Source organism: Equus quagga, chromosome 2 (assembly GCF_021613505.1).
Source record: "Equus quagga isolate Etosha38 chromosome 2, UCLA_HA_Equagga_1.0, whole genome shotgun sequence".
NCBI classification, from domain to species: domain Eukaryota; kingdom Metazoa; phylum Chordata; class Mammalia; order Perissodactyla; family Equidae; genus Equus; species Equus quagga.
In genome coordinates this window covers 69,177,902-69,195,081 of record NC_060268.1, presented here as the reverse complement: position 1 = coordinate 69,195,081, position 17,180 = coordinate 69,177,902, and the positions used below count along the sequence as shown (strand labels likewise).

At 41.8% G+C, this 17,180-nt stretch overlaps 1 protein-coding gene across 10 annotated transcripts in view; it reads right to left on the bottom strand.

Moving 5' to 3' along the window:
- SCAPER (S-phase cyclin A associated protein in the ER) overlaps positions 1-17,180 on the bottom strand; it is a 513,402-nt gene that overhangs the window by 13,516 nt on the left and 482,706 nt on the right. For 9 of the 10 annotated variants that reach the window (XM_046653964.1, XM_046653961.1, XM_046653966.1 and 6 more), the window contains one exon: positions 15,126-15,275. In XM_046653964.1, the coding sequence (XP_046509920.1) occupies positions 15,126-15,275 (150 nt within the window). Of the gene's footprint in view, positions 1-3,469; positions 3,684-15,125; positions 15,276-17,180 lie in introns of all 10 variants that reach the window. The other variant, XR_006887542.1, reaches the window with a different exon arrangement.

Sequence of the window (17,180 nt, the reverse complement as noted above, 5' to 3'; positions counted from 1 at the left end):
TCAGTGACACCCCTACCCTCACAGAGTGCCCAGTCTTTCAACAAAACTCATGTCAGTTACTCACAGGTAAGTTCTGCAAGCTCCACTTCAGTCTACCAAGTCATATTTCAGAAGCAAGTCTAATACAAGTGGTTTTCCAGCCTACAGTAGATTGGAATCAGCAAATTAGAAGGAGACTGTTGGAGATAGGTAAACTGACAACAGGAAGAAGCATCAGCTGACACTATTAGTGAAGGGGTGGGAATTAAAATTATTTCAAGAAGAAATGAGAATTCAAAAAGTTGCCTGGAATCATTTAGTGTAAAAGTAAATATCTCTACCCTTTTCAGTTGGTCTTGAGAGCATAACAAGTAAAACATTTTATTAATTATAACCCATTACCTTTACTTAGTATCCTACAATTTAAAAATTTGCTTCCATATATATGATAATTCTCACGTACCTAACACTATAGTAGGCACTCATTTTTTTATGGCATCAAAAAATATATAATATATTAAGTATAATTTAAGAAGGCAGAAAACTGTAATATTTAAAAATGATCACAAATAGTTAATGTTAAATAAACATCGTGTTATTTTTTTTTTTGCAGGGAGAGTCACCCTGAGCTAATGTTTGTTGCCCATCTTCCTGTTTCTCTCTCCAGAGCCCCAGTGCATAGTTGTATATCCTAGTTGTAAGTCATTCCAGTTCTTCTGTGTGAGCCACTGCCACACCATGGCAACTGACAGGTGGGTGGTATAGTTCCATGACCAGGAAATGACCCTGGACCACTGAAGTGGTTAGCACTGAACTAGGTGTAACCACTAGGCCATCAGGGCTGGCTCTAAACATCATGTTTTAAAGGTAAGTTTGGTCATCTGCAAAATTCATTTATATGGGAATAGCTCATTCCCTGACCATACCAAAACCATGACACCAAATAATAGAAATAAACTAGAAAAAGGTTTTATAGCAGTTTCTTGCCCCCTCTCCAAATCTAGCTATCCATCTATCCACCTATCATAGATGCAACCATGGTATCCTATAGTAAAGTCTCCAGCTCTCTAGAATTCACCTACATTCAAGAAAACAAAACAGAAAATGGTCAAGTTCTGTTTTACCTACTCATACTCTCTGAATCCTGGTGTTATGCTAAGATCTACTTGTGATCCTGAATATCCCCCTTATTTAGGAGGAACTCCATCAGTAGTTTTAGAAAGCTATGCATTTTATTTTAATTAGTTTTGTGTCCTCAGAATGCCCTCTGTCAAGTTTCTAAATTCTTATGTCACTGGGAGCCCAGCTCTGCATCTGCCATAGACCTGAAGACAGACCCACACGTGGCCCTGCCTGGCTCCAGATGCGTGAGCAGTTGTTTAGGCTAAGACAGACAGATGTGAATCCCCAGTTTTCAACAGTCTCAAGGCTATAAGCTCCATGGGGACAGGGGCTATGTCCCTTTTATTCATTGCTCTATCCCTAGTATATGGCATGGTGCCTAGCACAGTGGCTGACAAACAACAGGTGCTCAATAACTATCCGGGGAATGAATGAATGAGGACTGAGCTTTGGTTCCCAAACCTGACTCCAGGGGGCCTATACCTACCACACCAGAGCCATGGGCTTACTCATCCCAGGGCCTTCAAAGTCCTCAGATGACACTGTCTTTGGATTTGCAAGAACAGCTGACTGAGTACTTCAGCCAGCACCCTATCAAATCCAACAGCCTCTTAGGACAACGGTACAGAGAGCAGGGGTAGGGTGGGGCAGGGGCAGCTTCTTTCAGCAAGCCTTGTGAGCTGGTCTGTCAAACTTAAGATGAAACCAGCTCCATTGGTCAGTGTGGTAGAGTGAGTGAGTATGAGTATGGAGTTAGACAGAAATGTATACAAATAGTTAACTTTCACCAAGACAAATTCTTTATGCCTAAGAATTCTTGTTTTGTTTTTTCCTTTTCTTGTCAGACAAGATGTCCTCAACAGAGGGGTAAAAATAGGTGTCTAGACATCTAAATTGATTAAAAGAGACAGCCGAGAGAGTCTGTAAATCATTGGAACAAAGAATATTTTTCTAGCAGAGCAGAAACAAAGTAGTTGTTGCATTCTTCTCCTCAAAACTGGTCCTGCTACAATGCTAGAGTGAGAAGCAGCAGCCGTGGTGGTCAGGCCAGGCCAGCGCACAGGCCAAGCCTCTCTGTCCACATTGCTCTTGACGAGTCTCATCATACCTGAAGCCTGGGCCCAGGACAGAACAATATGACGGGGGGGACTTGAGGCCAGTCACCTCTACAAATCATATAAAGAAAATGGCATGCCTCAAACACACACACCTTGTTTCTCCAAGCTGATGCCTTGGGGATAAAGTAGGGAGGCTATAGAAGTGGCTTTATTTAAATATCACAGGAGAAAAATTTGAAGAGTCTGTCCACATACATGATCAAGTCAAATTCAGAGAAGACAAACACAAAGATTCCCTTGGCTCACACTGCAAACAAATTCCTCTCCTCCCAAACTTGCTTCTGCCATAAGATAGATTTCTAGGCTGGGATTAAATGCAGACATCTTGGTGAACTGTGTGGGAGGTAGGCCCTTTAAGTACTAGTCATCTTCCTGGTGGTCTTGGGGATTCATTGCTGTCTAGCACCAGCAGAGTGTCAAGGAGGAAGGAGAGAGAGGAAAGAAGGAAAGAAGGGATGAAAGCAGCCAGGGTCATAAAGAGAGGCTAAAGTCAGTAGTTAGGAGGTTGGCCTCTCATAGGCTCTGGAAACCAGGTGATCCTAGAGAAACAAGGGCTTTCCTTATGTAGTAAGGGGCGAGTGGCTGTTCTGCTGTGTCTCTCAAGAGAAACTGGGTGAAAGGCCCCTACTTGCTGTTCTCTGCTTCCTATGGGTAACAGGCTGTGTGCTGGGTACCACTAGCAGAGGGATGCAAAAGAGGCTTCTGGGCAGGCCTCTTCCTCAAACATCATTCTGCTCCTGTTGGAGTGAATAATGCTTCAGAACCAGGGGCACCGGCTCACAGACATGGGGCTCCAGGGTGGAAGTCCTGATGCCTGTCTTCCCATTTTCCACGTATAGGAGTGGATTCTGAGACATAGGTTGAGCATATCATCTTTTGCTAGTAACGTTTAGGGGCGTTTCATCATCTCCTAGAGGATAAATCCCCAAGTTCTTGGTCTAGCACGTAGGTCCCTTCGTGACCTGGACTCAGCCTGCTTCTTCACTCTTAGCTCTTGTTCTTTCCCCTACATCCTAAGTTCCAGTCAGAATGAACAGCTTGCAGTTCCCTGAACCTGTAAGGCTACTTTATATTTCAGTACCTTTGCTCATGGTTTCTCCTATGCCTAGAATGTCTTTCTTACCTTGCTACTTAGTAAGTGCCTATTCCACTTTCAGATATCAGCTCAAGCACCACTTCCACTGTGAAGCATTTCCAAGAGGAACCTCTAGCACAGATCCAGGTTAGTTTATTGTCTGTCTCTCCCTTACCTCCTAGAACGTCAGCAACTTGAGGGCAAGGACTTTGTTTATTTCGTTTTCCATGGTATCCTGGGTGTCTAGAACGGTGACTGGACCATTGCAGGTACTTGTTAAATGTTTGTTGAAGGAAGGAAGGAGTCTCAGCACTGACAGCACTGCTTCTAGGCTGTAGGTTCCACAAGGACTAGATCTGGGTTGTATTCATTTCTGTATTTCCCAGCACCTGGTTTGACACAGGGTGGGCATTTAGGAAAAAGCTGATAAATGAGAGAAGGAATGAGTGATGAATGCTCATATGGACACAAAGCTCATGATACTGGTATTTCCCCAAGAATAAGTCACCTCCAGCTTTCTGTTCTGTGTTAGAGCTTCTTTTACCTTCTTTCATGTTGTCTATTCTGTGAGAAGAGTTACCTTTTAAATGAAGCAAGTTCTAAATTCCCTTCCGACACATCTTGCACCACAAGAAGGTTGGGCTAGATTATGTCAAACACTTGGCGAACCCTAAAAGTCATGGATTCTGCAATTTGTCAGGAACTATACCCAAAAGTGCTGTTTCCAGCTTGAGAAAGAACATTTGAGAAAGAACTTTGTCTAAAGAGCACAGACCTTGGAAATGATACAGAGTCACCTTATCATCATAAATTTGAGGGGTTATTTTATTTTCTGTTTTCTGTTTATTTGCATTATCCATGTCCCCTAATAAGAGAGGGGAGGAGGACGAAGGCTGGTCACAGAAAGGCCTAGATAAGGTGCTGGGAAGCCTCGTTCCAGGACCTTGAGCAAGTCCTTCTTTTCTCTGGCAATGAAGGGAATTGGTTGTGAGCTTACAGAAATAATATAATCCTGTGCCATGAGCATTCACACATATAAGCACCTTATGCTGCCTATACCTGCAGAGATATTACATTTAAATATGGTGAAAAAAAAAAGAACTTAGAATATTTTTTTTCTGAAGAATGAATGAAAGAAGTCACCATACAAAAAATGCCACCCCCAAATTCTCAACTAGTAGCTATTCTGATTTTCTAATCCAGCCTCTTTAAGAAAACAGAACTTATAATTACACCCCCCCCCCCCCCCCCCCACACACACAGAGTACTGGAAAGATTATGTCCATTACAGACTAACAGGATATGTGTGTGGTGGTAGGGAAGTGAGTAGGTGGATAGACAGTATTTAATAATGCCTTAAAACACAAATATTCCTAGTGGGCTTTGGGCCTTTCCTGTAAGGAGAACTTCGGTCAAACCTCCCTCACCATGGAGCCTCTGGGTGCTGTGAGAACAGCGAGATTAATAAATGCACAGCATAGGCTGGTAGATTTTCTGGTCACATCCTAACAACAGCCAGAGAGCATGGGTGCATTCCATGGAGCACTTACGGGCTCACCAGCACTAGTCTACGACAATTTTATTTAATCATAAAATTATAATAGTAGTCAAATCTTTTTGTAGTTTCAGTTTACTGCTTTCTCAAGTGAAATAAATGGTCTCTCAGATTTCTTTTGCTTTCATCTCTCTGCTCTAAGTACAGTAGGATAAGGTTCCAATTAAGGCCCATTAAATGTTCGCATTGATTCATGTGAGCCGTTTTCCAGTTTCTTTTCCTAACACACTCTCAATGCACCTCTGAGTTATCTGTGGTGTGTTTTCAGTTTAGCAGTTGCCCATACAGAAGAGAATTATTTGGGTGCAAGGTCTCCCTTCCTCCTACTTCTGCAGTCCAAAGTGGTGAATGGAGATTCTCCTTCACTGTCTTCCAGACAAGCATGTGTTTATCACCTGTCAGATATGTTCAGCTGAACTAGGCATGCCCCTTGGGAAGGGGAGCTGGCAGCTGGCCAGAGCCAGACAGACCCTCCCAACCCGCCTTGGCAGCTATGCCAGAGGAGTGTGTTGAGTGGCAGCCCAGACACCACAACGGGAGGACACCCTGATGCTTCTAGATCTTTTGGGTCCACAGAGGATTCCTGTAGGCAGGAGACACATAGAGCTTTCTCCAGTTTCTCAACAGGTGAGGAAACATGCTGTGACAGCAGAGATGGCCTATCTACGGTGATATCAAGTGTCAGAGCTGACTGAGTGGATACTCCAAGGCTGTTTCCATTAAGAGAAGGGAATTTGGAGGCAGACAATGATAACTTCAATAACATCACAGCTAATACTTCTTCTGGCCCAGGGAATGTACTAATCACTATGTGCATGATCTAATTTAATTTGCACAACAACTCCATGAGGCGTCATCAATTTTATCCCTATTTTATAGATGAGGAAACTGGCACCAGGAAGGCAAGTGGTTTGCCAAGGATCACAGAGCTAATAAGTGGTACAGTTGGGACTACAACTTAGGTTGCCTGGCTCCAGAGCGCATGTACCTCTTACTGAGTTATAAAAATATACTACCAATGCCTCAAAGCAGAGACCAGCCCATTGACTGCTGCTGTGACAAGACTCCCACATTCCAAGTTCTCTGATGAGGCATGTGGCATCTGATGGCAGACTAAAGGTGCATGTTCCCAAAGGAACTACATGTGAAGAGATTTAAGAAAATTATTTAAAAATGCCCTCGGGAAACTCGCCATTAAAATGAGTGATACGGTGATACTCGAGGCTTTAAGTGTAGATTTTCCCAGAGTGTACTTTCTTAGAGTGGGACATATTTGCCAAAAAGCTTCTTTTTTTAACTAAATCATAATAAGTCAGAGTAGATTTCCTGTGACAATTCCACCGACATGGTAAGCAAAGGCCCCAAAGGCATCCACTCTTACAGCTGAGAGTCAAATAAATTTGGGACCTGCATAATAAGAATGACATTTAATCTTCACAACAACCTTATGAGTTAGGATTTCTTGTCTCTCTGTTATAGGTGGGGAATGTGATCCTCAGGATAACCTGCCCAAGTTTATCACCCAAGTGAGAGGAGGGGCTAGGAAATGAACTGAAGCCTGCCTCCCAAGTTTTCTCTCACAGACCGTTGTTTCCTCAAATACAGGATTTACCAAACCTGAAGCACGTAGTTTCCGTTGGATCTCAGAATGACTGGCTCCAGCAAAAACAAAATTAAGAAGTTTCTTTTAGAATAAATTCAAAGATAAATAACTTAGAGTGCCAAAGAAATGGTTCTTAAATTTTTAGCTAAAAGTCAGTTCAGGAAGTTTGGTCAGTAAAATAGAAGTGCTGTATCTTTCAAAATCTGGGGCCATTTTAACCTTTTCTGCAGTATTATGCTTAAGGAGAGATGTATCATCTCAACATCCAATCATCCATTCAATAAATATTTATTAGGTAATTGCTATGTGCCAGGCACTGCTGTAGGCATTGGAGACAAAGACTCTGCTCTCAAGGTACTTACATTCTAGTGGGATGGGGTGCGGGTGGGGAGACAGACAAAATAATTAAATGTCAGCAGGGTAAGAAGCGTATGAAGAAAAATAAAGCAAGGTAAAGGGAAACAGTAACCATGGGGTTGATACACTATTTTAGATACTGTGGGATCAGGGAAGGTCATTTTGATAACATGACATTTGAGAACAAAACCTTTGGAAGTCCCCCACCCCAACCATGCTGATTTCTGAGGGAAAAGATTTCTGGGTAGGAAGCAGCAAGGACAAAGGCTTGAGGTGGGAGGTGTGTAAGTGTGTCTGTGGAATAGTAAGGAGACCAGTATGGCTAGAGTGGAATGTTTGTGATTACTGTACTTAGAAATGAAAATGATTAAATTTATCTACTTATGTTGGTCTAGACATGACTTCCCATTTTGTCTTAGAATTATATATTCATCCTCTATCAGAGCTCGAAGGGCCCTTCAGAACACCCAGCCAAACTCTTTTTATAGACAAGAAAGTAAAGCCCAGAGAAGGGCAGTGACTTACCCAGGGTCACAGAGCTGTATGGCTGTGAAAGGACTCAGCAATCCTGACTGCTATACCAGCATCTGTTCGATGGCGATGGGCTTTTTGTGACTAATGAGGGTCTTACATAAAATTTCCTATCTCAGGAGAGGTATTTTCTCTGTGATTACAGATTGTCTTTTTTTTTGCAGGGGAAGATTCGCCCTAACCTAACATCTGTTGCCATCTTCCTCATTTTTTTCTCCTTCCCCTCCCACCCCCAAGCCCCAATACATAGTTGTAAGTTCTTCTGGTTCTTCTATGTGAGCTGCCACCACAGCATGGCTATTGACAGAGGAGTGGTAGGGTTCCGCGGCTGGGAACTGAACCCCTTAACCAATAGGCCATCAGGGCTGGCTCAGATTAAGTTTTTATAGTCTGTCTCAGTGATTTTCACGTTTGAACCTTGTTCAGAGGATCTGGGCTTGAGCACCCTGGGAAGAGGGTGCTGAAAGAGCTGGAATTATTGTTTGACTTTCCTGTGTGTGTCTTCTTCTGCTCTGCCCAGTCTTGGGATGGAGCTCAGAAGGGAATGATTAACTTCATGTCACCTTGTGGCTAAACTAAGCCCTCAAAATGACCCTACTTGTGCTCTTGGTCTCACAGCCACTGCTGAAGAAGCTTAGTGGATTCCCAACTTTTTATAGTCCAACCGAGATGAAGCTATGGCTAGCTTTCAACTTCCAAGTTTTAATGTTAGGTTTCATGACAGTTATTTTACGGGAATGCTCTGAATTTGAGTTCTCCAAAAATGAGACACTGAGAAGGCTGATAAAGGAAGGATAATTCATCTGTACCATCCTGTTTTTTTCAGATCACTATGCCAATATTACGAATTTAGCCTACTGCTGAATCAGGTATATTATTTAGTGCCATGAAGCTGATGGTAACAGGGCAAGCAGGTATAGCAACAGCTGTCTTTCTTGAGCATCCACTATGAGTAAGGCCCTATATTGTCTCACTTAATTCACACAACCTGGGAAGTGGTAGTATCATGACCTCCATTTCACAGATGAGGAAACTCAGGCTCAGCGTTCAGTAACCTGACCAAGGACATGGTGCTAGGAAAGGGCAGAACAGGGATTTCAAAGCCAGCTGACTTGAGAGCCTACGCTCTTATCCTCTGTGACATCTGACATTTAGCGCCATCAGAGATCAAATTCAAAACCTTAACTGCAGACTGATTCAAGACATGAATCCATTCAGGTGCCACCTTAACTACTGCTGCATCAACCACAAGCAGGAGGATCTGAGGGAATTATAGTAAGTAATGAATCAGGAAGCAAGTCTGTACAAAAGCCACTGGGTCAAGCAAGGAGTTCCTTATAATCTCTCAGGTGGTTTGTAGAGTCAAAAAAGCAGCTGGTGTGAGCATATAGTACTTCAAACTACCCTGTGTTGGAAAATTCACCTGAGATGAGGAAAGTAGGAGGTGTCTTTTATTTGGATTCTGTGAAATTGGTGACTTTTAATACAATCGGCCAAAATTGCTAACCAGCAAATCTCTCCATTCTAATATCAGCCAGGTCACTCATTGGAAGTCTTAAAATTAATGTTTAGGGAGAAATTATTTTTGATTAGGAAATTTATTGTTCTACTTTTGTGGAAAAAGTCACATTTTTCTTTGGTACCGTAATATTGAGAATAAGTCCAAAATGGTTATATTGTTGAAATTCTTAGGATCTTCTTTAGACAAGATACGTTTTTATTTTATGAAAGGAGCTGTATCTGTCACACACAGAAAGAAAACACAGAAAGCTAAATGCTTGTGTGACAGCTAAAGAATGAGCTGCCAACACTGTTGAACAGAAAGGCCCCGGAAGCTGGAGTTCCCACCCCAAGCCCACCAAGCAGACTCCATTCATGGACTTGGATGGGGCTGGGGGAAGTTTACCAAATGGGTGTGACCTAGGACCATCTGCCTTTGAGAGAGACAAAGAGTAAAGTAAGAATGTTTGAGCAGGAATTAGGCCACCTCTGAAAGTTCTAAAAGCTGGAATGAGGCTCCGGAAAACTGCCGCTCTTAAAACACAACTCTGCTTCCCTCACCTGCAGATGGTGTACAACTAGGAAAATACCCCGTTTTTGTTTGCAGGGAAAGGTCTCAGGTGAGTACAACAGATACACTTTAGGAACTTTTAGTCAATTACTGTTTGGGTTTTCTTGTTAAGTCACAAAATTTCAAAAGACCTGAAAAATGCATGTCACACAGCTCAGGCTGAATCTAGTTTCAAGAGCCTCTCTGTAAAGCTTACTCGCCTGTTTGGATTTCCCCAGAAGTATTTAGCCATCTCTGGGACAGTGCAGAGCAGATGATTACACGATCTGCTGCGTGGACGTCTCTACAGGGAAGCTGGCTGGGGGAGGGTGGGCCACAGGGATCCTTCCTTTCAACAATCACAAGAAACTCTGGCTCTGATAGCTGGAATCTATTGGGTCTTTGCAAATGAAAAGGTCAGTCACTAACTAAAATGAATATGCAAAGTTGCTTATTCCCAATACAGTAATATGCAGGCCAGCAACTCATCTGTCATTCAAGTTAATTTAATTATTAGGCCACATTTAACTATCCAATATAAAAATGTAAATAAAGTGAAGGACTGACAGCACATACTAATTATGTTTATTAAATGAGAAGGAATTTAGAAAGAATCATGAAAGTGCCATAAAATACAAGGAAGTTGTTGATTAAAAAAACAACATTTTAATTAGAAACTACAGATGACTGGTTCTATCAACACTGGGGCACTACTTTTATCTAGGTTTCTCTTCTGAAGTCATCCTTGGTATAATGGGGCTCAGTTCTTTACGTTAATAGACCAAAGGGTGGCAAATAAAAAGTGCTAATCCTTTATGCAAAGCAGTTACCTAATAAAACAGCTTTAAGCTGCAACAGGAGTTGAGGATCTTCTGTGTTTATAAAGACACAAGCTGTTTCCCCAGCAGAAAATAAAGGCTCCCCTGTGGACAAACAGGCCCTGCAAATTAGCATGACTTCTGACTAATGATATGAAAACATTAAATGAAGTGAGCATCATAATTTCTCCCCTGAAATTCCTCTAATTTAGAGAAAGTGGCATCACGTTAAATAAATTCACTTTCATAAGAACAGAAGTGAGGTGGAAAAGGCACTGGACTGCCAATTGGGAGGCTGGGCCCTGTCAGTTCTTGCTTGGCAATTCCTTTTCTCTGAGCCTCAGTTTCTCCATCTGTGATATGAGGGAGCTGGACTAGATATCTCAGAGCCCTTCCAGGATGAAGGCTCCATGAATCTGTGATTGAAGCTGGGATGAGAGCTTAAAATTGCACTTACCACACCCCCACAGCTAACACTCATTTGGCAAATTACTGGGTTTTGCAGGGAGCAGAGGAATTTAATAAAACAAGTTTTTAGAATGAAAACAAACAATCAGCTTTTTAGTTATAGAAAACTCCCCAATTCTACTGGAATATGAACAATTATCATCTTGGCCAGCTTGAGGCTATTTCCCCTACCCTGCCCATGCCACTCGGCCTGATGGGCATGGAGCCCAGCCACAAGCTGGTGAGCACAGCCCTTTGGTGCATGTGAAACAACTGTGGCTAGAGATGGTATCACAGAACAGTACCAGACATCTCACCTGTAAGTCTCTGCTTATGCGTGTCTGTCAATGGAACCCCTCTATTAATATAAGAGAGCCAAGGTGTATTCAGCTTTTAAGGATGAGCTGCCATGGAGTGGGCAGGCAGCTCATGAAGCCATCTGGTTGTGATAGAATCTGGATTAGGGCAAGGAGGATCTGAAGAATCATAAAATGTCCCCACAAGATCAGAATGCTGGTCTGTCTGTGGTTTCAATCTCAGCCTTTAAAATATCACAGACTCATGGAACTCACACGGGAGATTGTCTGGTACAATCCACTTCTCTTTTTAAACTTTCTTTTATTGTGGTAAAATATATATAACATATAACTTACCATTTTAACCTTTCTTAAGCCTACAATTCAGTGGCATAAAGTACATTCACAATATTGTGCAACCATCGCCACTGTCCATTTCCAGAACCAATCTACGTCTTTGTATAGTCAAAAATGCTCAAGCCTCAAGATGAAAATGATTTATCTAAGATCAAATGGGTAGTGGCAAAGCTTGGGTTAGAACCCAGGCCTTCTATTTGCTAGATTATGGGCCATTTTGTGCTCATAAAACACTCATGTACACTTTCCCAGGGTCTTTACAAGTCTCCCTGATCACTGAGTAAGGTACACAGATACATCCCGGAAGCTTCCCAGTCAGCATTCAGAGTTGCAGAATGGCAGCTTCTTAATGTACTGTCTTGGTAAATGGGTATCCTCTTCTATACCCACCATCCCTGTCCAAGACACACTTCAGAGACACCAGTAGATGGGGCCTATGACACATCTCATTTTCTTAAGCAATGTAAAATGAATGAAAAGTACACCAAGCTGGGCTTTGCAAGACCTGGGTTCTAGTCCTGGTCTTTTAGCGATTCTTTTTTTCATTTTGGGGGGCTTACTTAACCTCTCTGAATCCCAATTCCTCACCTGTCTGTGAGGCAAGAATAATTCCTTTACTTACAGCCTCACTGAAGTGCTACAGAGGCCCAAAAGACAATAGATGGGAAGAATAGTATAAAGAATTCTACAAAGATCAGAGGTTATGCTTAGAAACAGCATCTCCATGAGGTGCAGTGTCTCAGTGTATAACAATTACCATCATTTCTATCCATTTCTGATTTCTTCTCTACTTGTTATTATATTCTTTCTTTATCTAGATGGTTGCATTTCAGCAACTGCCTCAGGGCTGAATTTTGATCTTCCCCAAAATCAGAAGTGGATGTCCAGTTTAGTATTCAAGCCTTCTGGGAGGCGAGGTGTTGAAATAGAAGGTCTGACTTTTTTCACTTATTCTAATTTCTTCCTGATAGTGAGCTCACCTCTCAACAATTATCTCCAAACACCACTGCATCTTCCTCTTCCCCAACTGACAAGCCATAAGGTCTCTGTCTCCTCCTTGTATTGCTTACTGCTTTCTCTGCCCATTTAATCTGCCTTTTTCTTGTACCAACAAGACCAGTCATTTCTTTGTCATTAGGTCCAAGTCAGTTCTAACACGCCATCTCTAAATACCAGTTCCCTCGACCCCATTTCCCATTCACTCTGGTGAGCCCAGAGATACTCAGAAATTGTGTTTTATCTACAAGAGAGAATTAGTCTGTGATTCGGCATTAGCAGAAAAACTCTTGAAAATCCCACACAATTTTGAGTTCAGTAAATTCATCACAAGAGAGTTAGTTTAACCAAAGAGCTTCAAACCATCCCTACACATGGATGTGCTGAAGAAACTGGACTTTTTACTGTAGAACTGTATACAGCAAAATATTATCATACACAAATTACTCACCTCTTTACAAGTGCGGTAGATAGTCTCATGATATATAGTAAACGACTTAAGCAAAAAACAGGAAGTTGTTAGGTAAACCATGGGCTGTTTACACAAGATAAAGCCATGCATCCATTAAAAATGATATCCACAAAGAATGATTGTGATATAATGTTAAGTATATAAACCAAGACATAGGTGTATGTACAGTATGATCTCAGCTATGTACAAATTTCATGGGGGCTGGCCCAATGGCATAGTAGTTGGGTTCATGCACTCTGCTTCTGTGGCCTGGGGTTCACAGGTTCAAATCCCAGGCATGGACCTACACACCACTCATCAAGCCACGCTGTGGCAGTGTCCCACACGCAAAGCAGAGGAAGACTGGCATAGACATTACCTCAGGGACAATCTTCCTCACCAAAAAAAAAAAAAAAAAAAAAAAAATCCATAGAGGGGTGGGGGGGTAGACGAAATGGGTGAAGGTAATCAAAAGGTACAAACTTCTAGTTATAAGATAAGTTCTGGGGATATAATGTACACCATGGTGACTAAAGTTAACAATACTGTATTGTATATTTGAAAGTTGCTAAGACAGTAGATTTTAAAAGTTCTCGTCACAAGAAAAAAAAGCTGTAACTATGTGAGGTCATGGCTGTAACTAAACTTATAGCGGTAATCATTTTGCAAATGTATACATATATCATCATGTTGTATGCTTAAAATGAATAAAATGTTATATGTCAATTATGTCTCAATAAAACTGGAAAAAAAAATCATAGAAAAGAGACTGTAAGGGAACCTGCCAAAATGGTAACAGTGGCTATTTTAGATGTGAGATCAGGAATAACTGATTCCATCTTCTTCTTTACATGTGCCTGTCTTTTTCACGCTAAGTAAAGAACACTTTTATATCAGAATAATAAAAACAAACTTTTAAAGGGAAATAAAATGCAATTTAGTAGGTTGAATGGATACACATGAAGAAAAGAAAACCACATAGGAGATTTCCCTCATCTTTCCTTCCCTGAGCAGCTTGTAAGAGACTCATGAACCTGCTGGGCCTGGTCCACGAAAAGGACAAAGCACCATTATCTGGGGGTGCTGGCAAGGGAAGAGCACTGCTTGAGTGCTCCTGTGACAGGAGGTGAGGAAGATTTGCCTTCCTGGCAAGAGGCTCTGCGAAAGGGGAACTTTTCTGTGCTGACACTTGTTCTGGTAAGGGTCCACATTTTCTATATTTTAATCATGGAAATCATTCTAGAATAGATTGCATGTTCCCCAACTTAAAGGGAATGCATAGATCACACATTTTGTCTCCATGCTCATTCAGTGTCAGCACCGGGGACATCAAGAATCACCTGGGAAATAAAATATAGGGCTCAGTGTCCCTTTGAATCCAGATGGGGGCAATTTCTGAGTTCTGGGCCTGCCTTATGTGTTCTATCCTCCTTCTCTCATCAGGCAGGCAGCTTTAGCTCTTAGTGTGCAGCTTCTCACCTTGTACTTGGCTCTAGCACTAAACCATCGCCTGTCCTTCTCCGGCCCTGGTCTAGTTTGCTACAGGTTGATGAACCTAGTAAGCATGGTTGTTAAAGATTTAGCTAAAATAAAAATTAGTAAGCTTAGAGTGGGGGTTAAGGGTTGTTTAGAGGCCTTTTTCTCAGCAATAATCCATAAAATTAAGGTTGTTGAGAAGGAGGCTTTAGATAAATGAGGTTGTCAGGAGCTACTATTTGATATGTTAGTTATACCATAACTCTGGTTTTAAAAGTAAAGAGAAATAAAGTGCTTTATTATTATTATTATTTTACAGCATCTATAACAGAGTCCCAACTTCTTAAAGCAGCAGAAATGAAATCTTGCTCAGTCACCTAATAATCAAAATAGTTAAAAGCAAAACTACTCTAGGTGACTCAAGGGGGAGAGAGGCCCAAGTCCTGCCTTCTCAGGCTCCCCTCCAACACTATCTCGCAGCCTCTAAGAACCTGGGCAGAAGCCAAGGGCCAAGAGCAGTTTCATAAGGCACCAGACTCTAATACTATTTGCAAACTGACCCAAATTTAAAGATGCAATCTACCTCATCAAGACAAAAAAATATATGGATAGAGTATTAGAATCTATGTGGTAAGGGAGGAGATGCTTCTGTGTGGCTTAAGAATATTTTATTAAAAATCTTTTATTTTTATAGCTCTAAGAGGAGGCCCTAGTGATAATCTAGTGCTGATCAAATCTCCTGGAGAGAAGTCAGAGACATATCCCTGGAGCATGGTGACAGGACCTCACACAGGACAGGTGGGCTCCCGCAGGCTAGCCTGCCTTTTCTCATTCCAACACCTCACACTCTCAGTGCTGCAGGAGCAGTCTAAGGAACTTTTCGGGGCCTCTCACCTGGTTATCTGGGTGGTTGACAGTGAAGTAGCCCACACAGACGATGATCTCATGAAGAAGGCTTTCACAGGAGACTTGGCTGCAGTGGCCCAGTAGGGAGCTGGCAATGTGCCGGAATGCAAGGGACAAGCCCTCTGCCCCTACAATGGACTGACAAAGAAAGGAACAGTTAGAACTCTCCAGCCCAGGGAGAGCCAGGGCTGCAAATCATGAAACAAGACTGAGCCCTGCGCACTTTCTGCCATGATGCTAGAAGAGTATATGAAATTTCTAGAGCACTAGGCTTAACAGTTCACCGAGGGGATTCTTGCTGTAATTAAATAACCATAATAAATGCAACATTTAACCTCAACAGGGACAGAAAATAGGGCATAGCAGACCAAATGCCTGTATTACAAAGATCAAAACATTATCTACATGAAGGATACTTATTTATTTCATTTTTAATAAGTTATTTTTTCTCATTATACAAAGAGTCAGGGGCTGGCCTGGTGGCGCAGCGGTTAAGTGCGCATGTTCCGCTTCTTGCAGCCAGGGGTTCACCAGTTGGGATCCCGGGTGCGGACATGGCACTGCTTGGCATGCCATGCTGTGGTAGGCATCCCACATATAAAGTAGAGGAAGATGGGCACGGATGTTAGCTCAGGGCCAATCTTCCTCAGCAAAAGGAGGAGGACTGGCAGTAGTTAGCTCAGGGCTAATCTTCCTCAAAAAAAAAAAAAACAAAACAAAAAAACCCAAACAAATAGTCTTACTGTAGAAAATTTGGAAAAACATAAAAATACTAAAATTCACCTGTCAGCTATCATTTAGCTAACTTCCAATACTTTTTTTTCTGAAGGAGATTGTAGATACAATTCTAATTATACTTATGTTTAAATAAGAAAGAAATATAGATAACTAGTTATTATTCAAATAGCTCTATAAACCCAAGGCTCCCAAAAGAATATAAAAAAACCCAACCACTACCCCTCTTCAAAAAACACAAAAAACCAAGAAGCCCCCTCAGCTATGAGTCTTCTGGGGTCCTTTCTTCAGACAGGCAAAGGGCTGTCAGTGGTAGGCGACGTAGGAGCAGAGTCTGAGTCTGTCTGTGCAGCCTGAAGCTTCTATTTAATAAACATGTCAAACAGACAGAGCGACAGGAGGGCAAAGGGGAGAGGCAAAGCCCACAGAACACACTCACAGCCCACTCTGGAATGAAGCACCACTGCTGGCCTGTGGGAAAAGGAAGCATTTTAGATCCAGCTCTTGATTTGAGGTCTTGGCGGGCTTGAACCAGGTCAGATATGTTACAGCTTGGAAGTTTCAATGAATTCACTTTGCCTAACAGTGGGTATAACACAGTCCTAAGTGAGTCTTGCTGAAACAAAATTACCGCTAAATTTTAAGAGTGCCTTTTGTCTCAGTTTCATTGCCCTGAGACAAAATGTTTTTCAAGCCCCAAAGAGACTTCAGGAGGGCTTTGCTCCTTTAAATCAAGTAGAGACACCTTCTCAGCTCAGCCCTTATTTAATTAGTTGCGTCCAGCATGCTGTGACCCAGTCCCCTCTGTTTAACCTTCATTGATAAGAGCAGGTCAAGGGGCATGTAAGTTTGAATATAAAAATTAAACCAATTTTTCAAGGAAACTATATTTCCTTTTTAGTCAGAATTAATGGCCAAGTCAGTACATTGATTTGTTTCTTGAGACCACTTTCAATTGTAAAAACTGTCAAAGTGTATGCAATATACAATATCTGGGATCTTGAGGTCATCTGTGCCAGTATGAATTCAGAGTAAAATCAGACTCTTTGTTGAAGGGAGAAAAATATTTTGACAGCCTTATTAGTATACAATGAAACGGAACCAGTTAAGAAAATATTCTAATGGATCATCTTTTGTTACTACTACATGATGAGTTCTCACACAAAACAAGCACACAGGTTTACAGCTTCGAAGAAGAGTGAAGGAGCACTGGGAATGCTGCATTCAAAACTTAGCTTTCTGACTCAACATCTGCAAGATGGTTTGGGTAACTTGATTTTCAGAAGCTGAGTCAGTCCACATTTCTTG